The 16516-nt window shown below is 37.0% G+C and overlaps 4 protein-coding genes across 5 annotated transcripts; 1 reads left to right on the forward strand and 3 right to left on the reverse strand.

Annotated features, from left to right (window-relative positions):
• The first annotated feature begins 59 nt into the window (after positions 1-59).
• Positions 60-2335, forward strand: LOC108997452 (cysteine protease XCP1-like). The gene is made up of 4 exons (XM_018973756.2): positions 60-1277; positions 1374-1609; positions 1730-1870; positions 1996-2335. Exons 1-4 carry the CDS (start codon positions 710-712, stop codon positions 2209-2211), a joined length of 1161 nt encoding a protein of 386 aa, XP_018829301.2. The 5' UTR covers positions 60-709; the 3' UTR covers positions 2212-2335.
• On the reverse strand, positions 2330-6599 carry LOC108997453 (damage-control phosphatase At2g17340-like). Of its 2 annotated transcripts, none has more exons than XM_018973758.2 (12): positions 6185-6599; positions 5937-6002; positions 5503-5569; positions 5303-5371; positions 5076-5216; positions 4741-4869; positions 4545-4631; positions 4053-4127; positions 3904-3981; positions 3663-3740; positions 2874-2932; positions 2330-2770 (listed from the first exon to the last, which is right to left on the reverse strand). In XM_018973758.2, exons 1-12 carry the CDS (start codon positions 6352-6354, stop codon positions 2767-2769), a joined length of 1023 nt encoding a protein of 340 aa, XP_018829303.1. In that variant the 5' UTR covers positions 6355-6599; the 3' UTR covers positions 2330-2766. The 2 variants fall into 2 exon arrangements, with proteins under 2 accessions (XP_018829303.1, XP_018829302.1); XM_018973757.2 differs by having other exon boundaries at positions 2870-2932.
• A 2318-nt stretch (positions 6600-8917) lies between these two features.
• LOC108997322 (exopolygalacturonase) lies at positions 8918-12098 on the reverse strand. Its single transcript, XM_018973530.2, has 6 exons — positions 11877-12098; positions 10744-10884; positions 10491-10667; positions 9676-9965; positions 9337-9565; positions 8918-9225 (listed from the first exon to the last, which is right to left on the reverse strand). The coding sequence occupies exons 1-6, from the start codon at positions 12096-12098 to the stop codon at positions 8998-9000; spliced, it is 1287 nt and encodes a 428-aa protein (XP_018829075.1). The 3' UTR covers positions 8918-8997.
• A 1004-nt stretch (positions 12099-13102) lies between these two features.
• LOC108997334 lies at positions 13103-16285 on the reverse strand. The gene is made up of 2 exons (XM_018973542.2): positions 15872-16285; positions 13103-13486 (listed from the first exon to the last, which is right to left on the reverse strand). The coding sequence occupies exons 1-2, from the start codon at positions 16049-16051 to the stop codon at positions 13313-13315; spliced, it is 354 nt and encodes a 117-aa protein (XP_018829087.1). The 5' UTR covers positions 16052-16285; the 3' UTR covers positions 13103-13312.
• Positions 16286-16516: the final 231 nt, after the last annotated feature.

Consider the following 16516-nt stretch of genomic DNA (forward strand, 5'->3'; position numbering starts at 1 on the left):
TTTTTATTCTTAAAATATTTCAGACATGTGAGAGAAATTGTGTAGTTTCACCAATCTGTATAGACTGTTCCCAGCGAAATTGTGGAGGAGGCGAAGGACTGCCCGGAGATAGCCACAGCTTGAAAGTTCATGGCTCTTGAATACATAATGCAAACAGTGTCATCGCGGCTGACGACATTGTTGGCAGCAGTACTGTCGGGGGTTATCTGAAGGTCTTCCATGCCAATGGATGATTCATCACATCCAATCTAAACTCAAAACAATTTGCCCGACTTTCCACTCTTCAACTAGTATGCATTTTACATTTTACAATTTGCTAGAGATCTTATAACTGTTAGGGCTTCTGCATCCAGCCATGTTTGAATCTGATATCCAGTCAAGACGTTCATCATTCATGGGAGTTTTATGGTGATCACTGAGATTTCATCAGTTGTAGACCTCCAACACTAGACTTTCCAATGCTCATTTCAAAAACACAAATGGTCTTCTGAAATGAGAGGATTGCTTAGCTCAGAGTCAGAGATTTTACGCAAGAAAACAACCGAAGCTTTCGCATGATTTGGTGAAATTATCTAGACGTTCCAGCCTCTGCTTAAGCAAATGATCAGCATGCTTGGAATAAAAGCCTGCGCAATAGAACTAAAACTAATCGTAAAGGCTCCGTATGTTGGAGAAATAATTCAAAAATTACTTCATGTGAAAGCAACCCATGAGACCACACCTATATAACTCCATCCCTTCCCCTTCCCCAATATTCACTCACATATTCTCATCTTCCACCGTTGGAACTGATATTCTAAAAACACCGCAATATATGGCTCTCTCTTCATACTCTAAGATCTCCCTTCTGGCATTTTGTGTTTCTCTTTTCGTTTGTTGTGGTCTGGCCCATGAATTTTCAATTGTGGGTTATTCGCCGGAGGACTTGACTTGCTTGGACAAGATCATAGAACTGTTCGAATCATGGATGTCGAAGCACGGCAAAATTTACAAGAGCATGGAAGAGAAGTTGCAAAGGTTTGAGGTATTCAAAGATAACTTGAAGCACATTGATCAGAGGAATAAGGAGATTACCAGCTACTGGCTCGGGTTGAACGAGTTTGCAGACTTGAGCCACGAGGAGTTTAAGACCCAGTATTTGGGTTTCAAAACTGAGTTTCCCAGAAGTAGAGGTTCCTCCAGAGAATTCAGTTATGGTGAAGTGGTGGATGTACCCGTGTCTATAGATTGGAGGAAGAAAGGAGCTGTTACTCCTGTAAAGAACCAGGGTTCATGTGGTATATATCTCTCTCTCTCTCTCTCTCTCTCTCTCTCTGTCTCTCATGTTGATCATATATATAGTGAGCAAAAATGATGACTTGATGAGCATGCAGGCAGTTGCTGGGCATTTTCAACGGTTGCAGCTGTTGAGGGCATAAACCAGATAGTAACAGGGAATTTAACCTCGTTGTCGGAGCAGGAGCTTATCGATTGCGACAGATCCTTCAACAATGGCTGCAATGGAGGTCTCATGGATTACGCTTTCCAGTTCATTATCTCAAACGGTGGACTGCGCAAGGAGGAAGACTACCCATATCTAATGGGGGAAGGGTCTTGTGAAGAGACGAAGGTATGTAACTGGCCAGCTTAAGTTGTTCTAAACCAAAACTCTTAACTGCAAAGGAACTTTCAAATATAGAAGTTGTTGATTACTAAGGTTTGTTTGTTTTGTTTTTATTTTTTTCTTCAGGAAGAAAAGGAGGTGGTGACAATAAGTGGTTATCAAGATGTGCCACAAAATGATGAACAAAGTCTGCTGAAGGCTCTGGCTCACCAGCCTCTTAGCATAGCAATTGAGGCTTCTGGCCGAGACTTCCAATTTTACAGTGGGGTAAGCAGAATATACAGTCTTTATCTCCAACCCCAAAAAGAAAAAGAAAAAAAAATACCCAAACACACATTTCAATCCCTTCAGCTTGTTTACCTAAATTACGCATGGTTTTGTGGGTTTTGCAGGGGGTATTCAATGGCCATTGTGGGACTGAGCTAGATCATGGAGTAACGGCCGTTGGATACGGGTCATCAAAGGGGTCAGATTACATCATTGTGAAGAATTCATGGGGACCCAAGTGGGGAGAGAAAGGGTACATCAGGATGAAGAGAAAGAATGGAAAACCTGAAGGGATTTGCGGTATCTACAAGATGGCATCGTATCCTGTCAAGAAAAAATGATCTACCTATCTCATCTCATGCCACCTGAAAAAATTTCCTTGCTTTTCTTTTCCAAGATTGATGAATTTACGGTTGTATGACTTTGTTATGTTGCTCCATCAATAAAATGGCTGACAAATTCTCTTGAAACTGCGTATAGGTTTATAAGTACTAACAAAAAAAAGTTGGAATTAATACACAATTGCCATCCATCTTAGAAGACATTTGCCGAGACTTTGATGGTAAGAACCAACAACAATGGCAAATATATATGTAAAATATATTCTTATGACTATAGTTGAGCTGCGTGCTTGCACACATAAGCACGTCGACAAAATAATTTCTGTGACTTGTAAACAGTTCCCATGCTTATTTTAATAACAATGACGAACCCTAAAAGTTCAAAGTTATCATTCTTCCAAGGGGTAACACCTAAGGCTAGTGTATGGAATGATAACCCTGGAGCAATTGGGTAGCAGCATGGGGGAAAATGACTGTATTAAATCAAAACTGCATTGTATTTAAAGACACAATCATAAAGTCGTCCTCCGAGAAACTGGGCGACCTCTGGATGTTTCACCTGTATATAAAGACACAGAAGAACAAACAGAAGTGACATCACTTGAAGTAATCCGGGGAAGGAAGCAAATAAGATGACATACTGGAAAAAGGCCATTACCAACCCAATCTTGAGGGAATCACACTTAAATTGAGCATAAAGATTTGTCAATATTCCACGACCCTGCCAGAAGCAATCAGTCATACTTGGAGAACTAAAACACCTTAATCACTGAAACAGCTTAGCCACAATCGTATCACTATATGTATAGAACATTTCGATCCATAATTATAATGGTTGTTTCCCCAAGCCTAAATGAATTGCCGTTGATGTGCACATCGAAAGGTAATTTTGGGTGCAAAATCAAAACTTTTTGCAGTGTGGTGCAAAGTGAAAAACATATGATAGTCTGTAGGTGAAAAGTGTTACTCCCAAACAAATGGTTCATTATTAACAGTAACTTATTTTTCCCATTTATTTGTCCACATCATTTCTTGTTCCTTTTATTATTATATTGTTATTATTTTTTGTATTCATACTTTAACAGATCTTAACTAATTAATCAAGAGGGACAAAAGAAAACCAAGTTTACTGAAGCCATGGTATTCTGTGAGGAAACTACATGCTTCCATATTAAACTCATGAGTTATATACCGAGCTGACAATTGACAGTCCTTAATGATTTCCTTTTTGGGGGAGGGGGGCAGTTTGTGTATATTTCCTCTTACTTGATTACACGGAAACACTTGTTTCCCAAACCCACCCCATCCTTTTTGTCACTCATTTGAATGGTCCAGTTTGGATATAAGTAGTTGAAGATCATTTGAATAAGAAAAACAGGAAATGAACAAAGAAGCTTCATCCATTGAATGGTTTAAAAATCTACTAGCTTCCTGACTTTGCAATAACTTACCATCCCTTCCAACATAACTAGGTCCACATCACTTGCTAGGTAGGCAAGCTCTTGTGAAACTCTCGTAAGATCAATAGCCTGCATTGAATTAGAAGGCAAAAAAGTTTCATACCTTCATATTGATGTTTTACTTGCAAAAGATAATAATGGCAATTATACTAATAACGACACTAAAAAAATGATATCCCTCAACCAGTACGGGAAATACCAGTTAATGCGAAACAAAACAACACTTTCTTACCGGCAAATCATTACCAGAATTGGCAATTAAAAGATTTGACGTATCAACACCCATGAGCTGCCCATGTTCATCCTTCAGCTGGTAAATTGCCACTTACAACATCAGAATCTGGATTCTAAAACCAACAAAATTCTGATTTTTTCTAATACCTTTGATATAATCTCAACCAATTCGGGGTAAGTGACATCATTGATAGAAGGCAAGTCATTGGCTGCCAAAACAACCTGCATGAGAAAGCCATCTAGTCACACAATGCCAACATTACATGCATATGAAGAGTGAGGGGTGAAATATTAAAAAATGGTATCCTCATTAAGCAAAACTTTCAAATATAGCTCCCCATATGCAAAAACTACAATTAAAGAACAAGAGGTAATGAAACCAAAATGGGTGTGAGGTGCTTATACTTTAAAATACCACTGGATGATGACTTCCATAAAAAAACAACTAGATAATTAGAGTAAAAATAATCTTGAGACACAAACTACGTACTTCTTTTGTTACATTTGACTAGTAAACAGCTGAACTTCAAATCTTGGGACACAAACTACATACATTTTTCTTCAACGAAAAATTTGACACCATGAAACTTCTGGGTTTGTACCACAAGGAACAGAAGGAATCCAAGACTGAAAACAAACCTGAGTCCCCTGCCGGAGTAATTCTCTTGCAAATGGTAAAATACCCAAAATAATATCTGCACCAGAATTATCAACAAAAATGATAGCCTGTCATGACATCAAAAGGGGCTGGTTAGTAAAGAAGAAGTAGATATAATAGAATCAACTCAGATATTTCTCAAAGGTTTTGGGAACGTTAATTACACAAAAAACTTGCCTTCTTCCAAGGTTTCTTGCTCCATTTCAATTTGAAAATGTCCAAGTCATCAATAACCCAAGGCCGGGGGACAAGATTTTGATAACTTGCTAAAAATGACATTCCATCCTTTGAAAACACTTCTGCAAGCTTCAAGAAATAAGAAAATTATGATCTTAGTAATTGAAACCAATGAGGAAGGATCTAGACCTTTCTAACCACTATGACAGAGACTTTAGAAGTATGGCATAATGTAGTTTCGAATTCTGCATTTGTTGAGAATTAATGTTTAAGTATCTGTTATATATATATATAGCTCAAAATTCTGAGAAGCTTTCCGATAATAAATGACGTACCTGTGCAGACCCGAGATCAAATATATTGCCTGCAAATATTCCTCTCACCAGATTCTCCAGACGCTTCCCTTCATCTTCGATGGCATCACTAAGATGAATAACCTTCGCAAACAGGGAAATAGCCTTTGCATTCTCTTCATCCTGTTAAATTTCGAAAAAAGAACAGTTTTTTATGAGTAAAAATGCAGAAAACTTGGCACCATAAGACATAAAAAGTTAACACTTGCCTTAACTTTCTTGAATATATCGCGGAATCCCAATTCTCTAAGGACTTGTTCACGAAGTCTGCAGAGAAGCTATGTCCCACCAAAGAAGAAGAAGAAGAAGAAAATTAAAGGAAAACGAGAATAAAAATTTCACCTTTCAGCAAAAATTAATTGAAGGCGATGACAGGAAGTTGTAGCTAATTTATTTAAGATGGGCTTACAATGCCATCAGGAGGTCCACCATGACTTTCAGGATCTTTCTTAAAGTCCTCAAGTATTTCAGCATACCTGCCACAAAACATACAAGAACAAAAGTGCAATCAGGATCTTTACAAATACAAGAACTAAACTGCCTACAAACGGCATTCTGAAATATCATGGAGCGAGAGAGAGAGAGAGAGAGAGAGAATCCCTCATATGTCATTGTAATTGACAAGATGTTAAAACGAACAACTTGATTCGTAGCATACATTCACTGTCATTCCAACAAGTTGAATTCGAATTGTATATTTACTATTGCTTTGTTAGAAGCTCCACCGTTAGACAGAGCCGTATCTTTATCGCTGATCTATTTTTGAACTAATGCGATTTCATTACACTTAGAGGTTAGTATCATGCAACAGTACGTATAGGAAAGTAAAGCCAAAAGGCCTACCTCTGTGCAAAAATTCCAGCTTTAATATTAGCATCAGGAACTGTAGGGTCACTCTCGGCTCGTTTCCTGCAGCCAGTTTGAAATAATCAGTACATGATGCCGAGACAGTGATTTAGAAGAGCACCTTAAAAGGCATTAAAAAAAAAAAGATCGGAACTGAATAGTGGCTATTGTATCCCCCAGAACACTTGAGGAAGAAGAAACCGGGGGAAGGAGGGGTGAAGAAAGAAAGGAAGGTAGAAAGATACTTGAAGGAGGGAATGGAATTGAGGAAGATATCAATCCAGAGGAGCTCCGAAGGGGTGGCCTTGCGAGGGTTGTCGGAGGGGAATCTGTAGGGAATGGTGCACGCTCTGTAATTGGACTCGATCGGCGTCGGAAGCAACGGAAATGCCACCATTTCCGACGCGCTCTCCATTCCTTTCCTCCTCCTCCTGATTCAGTTACCCCTTTCTTCTATCTATCTCTATGTCTCTCTCAGAGCGATGAGATGATTAGTATCCCAGAGAAATGCGTGTGGTGATAGAAGGATTTGCAAGGTAACGAGAGAGAGAGAGAGAGAGTCCAATTCCGTTGGTTGTATTTTCTTCAGGAAGTTAGGAACAAGCAAAGCAAGGCGTGCGTATCTCTCTCCTCTTATAGCCACCTCAGGCTAGGCGCTCATTCGAGTCCTCCCACCATTGTTGTGATTTGAGAAAATGTATTTATAATTGTAAATTTCACGTAATTATTTTAAAAATTAATATTTTAATAATAAATTTTATTTTTTAAAAATAATTACGTAATATTTATACATTTAACGTATAATTACTCACTTTTATTTTGGGAATTCAAATACATGTCTTTCCTATCTTCCCTCTTCTTATATTCTTGTTTTCATGCTGTCTTTAGTTTTATTTTTCCTTTTAAGCAACTTTGCCTAAAAAATAAAAGAAAATTACTAAATATATTTAAGAAAAATTTATAAAAAAAAATTCATATTTTTGCTGTCACTTATTAATATATTGAAGATCATGAAATTTAAAAATTAAAATTTGAATTTAAAAAAAAATTTAACAAAATGAATCTTATAAGTAAAAATATAAGTAAAATTATAAATACATATAACACTATTCTAAATAAAATATGTAATTAGGAACTTAAATAAATCATATCCAATCAAATACATAGGAAGAAAATAAACAAAAAGAGAAAGAAAATAGATACCCTCTTGGGTCCAACCTCCTTAATTATAACAAATACGAAGTTTAAAAAGTCAATCATTTATTATAACGTGCTTGATATAGATATAAGTGCTATAGATTTTATAAAAATAATTTTATAAATTGACATAATTTTATATGATATATTAATTTTATTTTATAATAAAAATAATTTTTTGATCTAACGTATCATCTAAATTTATGTCAATATATAAATTTATTTTTATTAAATCTATTTGTAACTAAAACTTAAAAAAAAATAAAAATAAAAACAAACAAACAAAAACAAAAAATAAAAACAAAACAAACAAACAAACAAACCTAAAAAAAAACACGTGCCCCAAGCAATTGCCAACCTGAAACAAGGTTGTACCAATGCATTGAGTACCTCCATACTAGATTTGGAAGATGTGAAGACCATCAGAACAACATGTGGCTCGGCACAACTATTAATTTGACGAGTAAGATTACTCTATAATTATAGAGTACGTAAGTATCGTACAGTCGTTTTAAAAAAGAGTGAAATTTATTATTAAAAAATTATTATTTTTTCATGTAAATCTTATATTTATTTATATTTTTAAAAATAATTATATGACACTTGTGCACTCACAACTATAAATATCATTTTTCTAATTCGATGCATTGCTTGCTTGCATTAAAGTTCAGCCGTCTATAAGACTTGCTGATGGACCATACGTTGTGCATGTAGCTTGATTGAAAGCAATAAAGAATCTTTTCGAAGCAAGGGCAAACAATAGAATAGCACGCCAAACTTGCACATGATATAAGGAGGAGCTTCCTCGAGTTGATACTGAAAATACAAAATCATGAAATCCAATGGTTTTGGAAGATATAGAGAAAAAATAATAATAATAATAATTTTTTTAATATTACAAACCTCTTTAAGGTAGGATCCTTCAGACCCATCCATGCAGAGTAAACCCTAATCTAGTGTAGAGCTGATACCAATATTTTGAATATCGTAACGGAAGTCGTACCGGTCAAGGCACTGTAACGAAATATTTTGATACCGATACCGTTTCGGGATAATCGATATATGAATAAATTATATATATAAATATATATAAATTATAAATAGTCTAGTCTGAATTGACTAAAAATATTTTTTTAGAACCAAATTATAATATAATTTAAATTATAAATTAAAATTTATAAATACAAAAAGAACTTAAATTCATTAGAGTTAGATTTTAGATTATCTTGGCCTCTTAGGTTGGAGGCCAACCTTTATGTAGTAGAAATGTGAGATTTACTACTAAATCTCACATTGCTTAAATATGACTATTGAATTGCCTTGATCTTCTATATAAAGGTTGGCCTAAAAGGCCAAAACAATCCAATGACTTGAATACAATTTCAAGTCTTTAATAAATTGTATATATTTATATACAATATATTTATATATAAATTTATATATTTGGAGCGGAGTGGAGGGGGGTGGGGTGGGGCGGGGCCTAGTTGTGATCATCCCGCCCCCGCATGGGCGAAGCGGGGGTGAGGTAGCAGGGTCCTGCTGCCCACCCCTAGTCTCGTGCACTGCACCTACAGAAATTTTCCTACAAGTTAAATCGCTGGATTTTCACCAGGGGGTGTGGCCCCTATAGATTGTTTGCACCTAAGGGGATTTGAACCTTGGACTTGGGGAGAGCATACCCCTAAGCCCAAGGTCTTTACCACTTGAGTCAACCCCTATGGGTTATAATAATAATAATGATAATGGCCAAACGGAAATTTAAGTTTTCCATGATACTGCAATATCCCTGACACAGAACTATTCCCAAAATGAAGTAAAGTTGCAATTAGTAACTTTGATCGCATCTAATTAAGATTGGAAACTAAGAACATGGTGGTGGGATTTGGGTGCCAATGTATTTAGCTCTAACATTTTTGCAAGTGGAAGTGGCATGTTTCTCCCCTGTTGACAGATCCAAGTGTACATTTTCAAGGTAGATATTCTGGCATGGCATCCCTCTGCTGCATTCCAGTGCCACTGCTACCTTTGAGGACGAAGTCCCTCTAATGTTCTTGAAATATATGTCACTGATCTTCACTCGAGATGGTGCCTGCACTTTGTTACCAATGAGATTTCACGAGTCTCCAAGGAAATTTTCTTCTAACTAAGAAACAGAAACCTGATATCAATGAAAAATGAGCCTCTACTTGATATGGTGTACCATGGAAGTGCAGGAGGTGAATGGACAATATGCTTGATCGATTATGATGGGATTGGTCACATTGTTCATCACAATGTTCTCAAATGTCATATTGGTGGCCACACTGCTATCTGGGGAGTTGGCCCAAGTCTTGATCCTGATGCCATTTGAGGTACCTGTAATGGTACAATCTCTGACCACGAGTCCACTTACATCTCCTTCATTCCGATATTTTCCTAGACTTCCAACGCTATTGGATGCAACCGTATTAACAAGATATGGAATTAAGTAGCTCCACATAAAAGATGGATGTGTAAAATTAAACATTAAGATTACTACAGTTGGAGATTTTTAGAGTACCTGATGCCATGACCTGGTCCGCAGGTGACACTTGAGACAGTGACCTGAGAATTCCCTTGTCCTATAGAAATGCAGTCATCACCAGTACCAATGTGTGATCCAGAAAAATAGACACTAGAGCTTCGCTCAATGTGGATTCCATCAGTGTTTGGGCTGTTTTCCGGGGCTGAAATCTTGATTTTACTACCTTTGAAGTTCTGGCACTCCACAAGAGCTATGTGAAAGAACTTGCTATTCAGCGAAGTTATGCCTCGGACAACCGTCTTATTCATTGCCATGAATTTTACATTCTGAAAGTAGAAAACGTTTTCTTATTAACTTAGTTGGTTTACTACCTCAGTTACCTATCCACAGCAGTGCTAGGACAATCATTACATCTTAGACCTGCATTGTCTGCTAAAGTCCTACACGGTAATGTGAACCAAAGCAGCAGATTTTAAACAAAAAAAAGAGACTCTGAAACATATTCCAGGAATAAAGCTTATGGCTGCATCATAGAAGTAGCCTTTAGGCTCCAATTCATAACTGTCTTCCCTCTTATTGGATGCGCGTACTCATTCGTCCTGAGCTTAGACCATGAGAATGGTCAGCCACACCCTGTTTCCTGTTTAGCAGCATATTGTATAGCTAAAAACACCAGCGCTCTCTCTCCCCCACTTACCTGAAGGTGGGGCCTATTGATAAGAATATTTTATAAAGCTCTAGAACTGTATGCGCGCGCGCGCGCGCGCACACATATATATGTATATATGGTAATATGAAAAAAGTGCTAAAATAATAGAATATGAAAAGGCTATAAAGGTTCTGAAACATACAGTTGGAAGAAGTTTGCACTTGGAGTGAGTGGAGCAGTTATTGTAAGGCCAGGCTTTGGCACCTTGACCATCAAAGGTCCCGCCTCCGGTCAAGGTTAGCCCTTCCAGCCTTCCAAATTCAACCCAACCAGCACTGAATCCATAATTGGACAAATCTGTTGTAGCCTTCAAATGACCCTGTGTATTCCTCAAATTTTAAAAGTATACAGATGGTAATAAAAATGCCAGGAAAAGATTAAGGCCAGAGTCTTGCCTTCATAAGAACGGTCAGAGATGATACATTATTGCATGGGCCGGCAAACTTGATAGGGCCAATCAAGTATGTCCCTTTTGGTATCACAAGATTCACCGAACCTGACGCTTCACATGCCTCTTTCCATGCTGCTCTGAAGGCCTGGAATGAAAGTATCAGTTCTTTCTTAAGTTGAACAAGCTGTGTACATTACACAAACTAGAATGGGAGGACATGTAGGTGCTCAGGCCGCTTTTTATGGCCATTTGCAGCATAGAACCACAAAAATATGCGCAAAATACAATTTGCTTTTCTGGAAAAAAGTCTGCAGGAAGTTACTGAGAAGAACAGAAGATTTCCAAATGGTGTGAGAAAGGCCTAGGAAAGCTGAAAACGAAAAAAAAGAAAAAAGAAAAAACTAGTTGGAAAGAAGGTGCAGATGAAAAAAATAGCTGAGTTGGGTTTCATGATTGAAGCCAAGTTTTCATATCTTGGTGAAACTTCCGAAGTCATTTGGGATCATAAATGATGGCCTTATGCACAATTAGGAACTACAGAGTGGAATGTTTGCCTTTGTCTGCATCTTCCAATTTATAACATTCTTGTAGTTTCCACCAGTAAATAAAAGGATGAAATTTGATTGAAAGTAAAGGAAAAATCTGCAACTCATAAAGTAAAGAAAAAAAAAATTTCAGAAGCTGAATCTTGTCTTTAAGCCATAAGGAGCACAAAAGGGCTGACTTCAGCCTATTGTGTGAATTGAATAAAAATTGAGCAAGGCTAATTTCAGCAGAGACTATTCAGCAAGCCAAAAAAGTAAAAAAAAAAACATGAGAGTACAGTGACCATAACTATATCTTGATTTGCTGGCCCTCCTTTGGACAGTAGTTGTGCTTGTGAAGCCCCTAACTTTCCTAAGTTGTTCTAGCACAAAGGTTAAAAAGTCAAAGACTTCAATATGGACATGATCGAGTTTGGTATTATACCATTGATCAAAAGCAAAACAAAAGAGATCAATTCTATTTAAATGCAGAAGATGGAGAGGAAAGTAATTAACTAATCAAACTTCTTTTCGAGTCACTTCAAGAATTCCGAATGAGCATACTGTTAATTCCATGTTACACAGAGAGAGAGAGAGAGAGAGGAGAACGAACCCTAGTATCATCAGTTCGGCCGTCTGCTCGAGCGCCAAAGCTCATGACATCAAACAAACCATGTCTCCTCCCCTTGTGATGCACAAGGCTACTCTTATGGGCTTCATTGCCTTCTACACCCAAAACTGCTGCTACTTGTATCCCTTGTCCGCTGCCGAAAACACCATTAAAACAAAGGATGCAGAGAAGCAAGAGAATCTTGTCATGGAAGGCAGGGCTCATGTTACTGTTTCATATATATATATATATATATTTTTTTTTGTTCTTCAAGTGTTCTCCAGATTTCAAGTTCCGAGAGTGTCTTTGTTTTTTCTAGATTCATCAAGGGTCTGTGACGTTCAGCATCATCAGACTTCAGTGAAGGGTTGGTAGGTACCGGGTTATGGATATATTTTTGAACAAGTGAAAAGGGCGGGTTTTTAAGAGTCAACAGTAACTGTCGTTAACTTCCTCTTCCATATACTGCATTAGAAAAGTTAAAAACCGCGACTTCTTAAAAGACATGGTGGAAAACGTCACGGGCATCTCCTTGTTGGACTTTTCTTATACTTTGCACAAACTGTTAGAACAATGGCTCGTGGCTGTTGGGATGATTTGCCACGTTTGAATGTGCCCATGAACGGCGTGATCTCGTGGGGTACTACGTTCTTCGAAACGTGGTTTACAACTATCACACACAGGTATACGTTTTCCTTCCCCGGTCTTGCTAGATACAAGCGGTTTGACGCACCAAACTACGTACCAATACTCACATAACTTTTTTAATTATAAAAAAAATAAAAAATAAAAATTTTGAAATAAGAATAAGATCTTCTATCTCATGAAAAAAATTTTCGTCTTCAATTCACATTGTTTCATTAAACGAATACTTTATATTTAATATTGATACACGATTTAGTGCGCGAAATCGCTTGCAAGAAAACTTTTCCTTTCTAGAAAGAGGGTAATATATATGGACGTGGAGCAATTATTTCATTAGCACGCCTACTATCACCCTAAATATTCACGCTCAAGAGTTTCTATATCCATAATAACAATACTTGTTCATTTTTCGGCAACACAGCCTATCATCTGCCTTGAATTAGTCATTTTATTCTCAAGCCGCACACCGTCCACGTTATTTAAATAGTAAAATATGATTTGTAATATTCAAATTTTAAAATTTATATTCTAAATTAAATTATACCATGTAAATATTTTACTAAATATCCTTTACATACCGACTTGATAATAGAAATTTTCTTGAATTAAATAATAAGTCCGGAGACAAGGCCAATTCAGATTATAGTGGGGGTACCTAAATGTACATATTTGAAGCATCCAAAAGAATGAAGAATCTTAACAAGAACATTGGTTAAGGCAAGTTTAGGGGAAAGAAGAAATCACACCCAACCATGGATTTCTTTCTTTATTTTTCCACCCTTTAAGGTAAGACCTCATTTTTTTGCCTTTGCAAACCTGAGGCATCGATACTTTTCACCGCTTACAGTGATTTCAAGAGCTCCATCTTGATTGTCTTGATTTGATGCAGTTCCCATTAGGACACTTTTCTCTTTCTCAAGATTTTGTCTCTCCATCTTGAGCCTCACTTCTTGTCGTGCAATCTCTGCCTGGAAGATAAAAGTAATGTCTGAGACTCTAGAACATGAATAACCCGTACCTGCATTTATTCATGTGGTAAACCATGTTAACTAATGGAAAGATGTGTAGCTACAACATACATTTTCCAAAGTTGTTAGCTTATTTCCATTTGTTTAACATGCATCAACTTCTTATTTGATTAGAATTATCGGACACTCATCACCACAATAATTAAGAAAGTCAAATTGTCATCATTAGATCAGGTTTCATGTATCCAGAAAAGCAAAAGGACCATTGAGTTTCCTGACAGATGTAAATCAACATTCTGATCTGGTCTTATCAGAGCGGTATCAAGTGTCAACGCCGGTTAAGAAACACAATGTCGATAAGACATTGCACAAACAAAAATTTGGCACAGCTGATAGAAAAATAACAATTGGACCTGCTAATTTTTCTACAGTTTATTGCAACAGAAAATCAAGTTGTATCAATGAATGGAATTTGTCGAACAACTATAACTGAGAGTCATAGAGTAGCCATGCCAAATAAAACTTAAGCAATGTATTTCAAAGATTTTGATGTCAATTACAATGTTTCCATATGGCATGTCCACTAGGGAGCGAGCAGCCATAATGAGATGGCATTAGGTGACATACATTTTTTTTTCAGTTTTCACATAGGTCTGTTGTTGGACTGATTTTGTGTCGCTGTGTGCATAGCTAAGGTTTGTGATTTTTGTTAGCTGTTTATGAGAGAATATGCTCATCTTCAATGGAGCTAAGATATTTGTGCATTCTTTTTTAATTTTGGCAATGGAGTTGTTTTTCTTGAGCGATATCAAATAATTGTCATTTTTCAGGATCGTATGCTATGGTTGTCATTTTTTTTCCTGACTGAATGTCTGTGTTGTTAGTATTACATTTGGGCATTAGTTCTTAATACATTCTGTAGCTGTTTATGATTTAATTAGTTTTCAATAGGCCAAGTTATCATTCAGATTATTTAGTTTTCAGTTTCCAAACTGCAAGTAGAAAATTACTTAAATCACTAAACTCCTTGTCCATTTCCTCTATTGCCTGTGTTCATTTTCATCTCAGGTGCTGCATGTGGTTCATATCATACTTAATTGATGATTTCCCATTTGATATCTTGTTTTAAATTAGCTGAATATCATGTTTTGTTATGTCCCTTGATCATGCATGCAGCACCTACTCAAGGTTGTCCCTGTGGTAGGCCTACTTGCTAGGAAAGGAGATTTCAGGCCTTCACTCAACACAGATGAAGTTGATGCTATTTTTTATGTTCCTGTAATTTTCATATATTGTAATTTTGTGTTTTGTAATGTAATGTATAAATACCGAATAATGTAATATGTAGTGAATTGCATTATGTGTTGCATGCATTTTACATGATAAATATTGAATTTCCTTTTTTAGATGCATTTAGTTAAAAATGTAATTAGTTGTTTTATATATATAAAAAAATATGCTTTTCAACATTTTTTCTTGAAAAAATTGTAATAGAATATAGGCTTTTAGATACAAAAAAAATTTAATAATATAGGCTTTCCACTTTTGAAAAATAAACAAAAATTCCGGTACAGCCCAAAACCTAGATTCCATTCCAGTCCGAGTCATAACCCGGGTATACCCGGCCTAGGTTTGAAATCCGGGTTCCGGGACAGGTATATCCAGGTATCCGGTCCGGAACCCGGATGAACACTCCTAAGATTCTTAAGCAGCTTGGGGAAAGGAAAAAGAAAGAAAAAGCATACAAACATAGAGGTTGAATATTCCACACATACATGATCCAGACTTAGTGCACAACTGCACATTCAACTTGCAGACACCACACATGCCCATGTAATGCTTTCACAATCTAATTCGGGGTACCATTGTTTCAATCCAGCAAACCTATACTTTTGAGAATTTAACTAAAATGTGCAACATTTTTAATGTTGTGCTAACTCAGTTCCTCATCATACTACCAAGGTAAAAAAGTTCCTAATGATACTATGATGCCTGCAGAGGATGAATTGATGAGAAACTTAAACTACAATAGATGATGGTCTCTTTTTTAGTTGAAAGAAACGTTAACTAATATGGTTTGGAAGAAAGCATATCGATTCCATTGAAAAAAATTGACCCTCAAATGGCTTCACAAGCCCCACTCAATAAGATGATTGTCAGCCACCACCCAATATCATTGCAAGTATAAAAAAACACAACAGATATAGGATTAAGGGCATTACGTTGATATTCATTGCTATTAATTCAATCGGCTTTGAATTTAGTTGAGTACAAATTAAAAAGGCTAAACGAAAAGAAAATAAGAGAGTAGAAAGTGAAGGGGGGTTAAGGGGTATGGTATAACAAGCCAAAATAGGAAATAAAAGATGAAGGAATATTGTTTACCTCGCGACGAGAAAGCTCGACCTTCCAAGCGGCTTCACGCTCGGCGACTTCACGTTCGCGCTCATCAATGTAGCTCTGCATCTCTCTCCCCTTCATGATTCGGTCCTTTATATCCGCATCCAGTGCTTCCTTCAGCTCCTGCACGAACTTGTCGACCACCGCTTTTATTCTCAAAGACATCTATCTCTTCGTCGCCCCCCTCCCAACACTAATGTATTCTGCTTTGAAATCTCTGTCTATCTCTTATTTCTCGGATGGATAAGTTTCTGCGCTGTCGCGAGGGGAGGGAAGATATGGGTTCTGGATGAAGAAGTGACTCAATTTTTAGTAGCCAGTAGGACCCAATGTGAAGGATGGAATTTCGTGCATGGAGAGAGAGAGAGAGAGAGAGAGAGAGAGAGAGAGAGAGGAGGAATGGGAATGTCACGTTGTGGAGTGGATCGTTTGTTTGATTGGATCCAAGCCCGCTCGTCTACGGTCTACGTCCTCGGATCACAATGGCGGGTCTCAAACGCCTTCTATGCACACTTTTGCTTGCTATAAGTTTTTCTAACTTGAGTTTGGATGATGAGTAGAGGTGACAATATGTGATACGATTCGTTAATCTAGACCTAAGAAAGTAGAAAGGGCTTGTAGTAGGGGTTG

The sequence above is a fragment of the Juglans regia genome, chromosome 13, assembly GCF_001411555.2.
Source record: "Juglans regia cultivar Chandler chromosome 13, Walnut 2.0, whole genome shotgun sequence".
Lineage (NCBI taxonomy): Eukaryota > Viridiplantae > Streptophyta > Magnoliopsida > Fagales > Juglandaceae > Juglans > Juglans regia.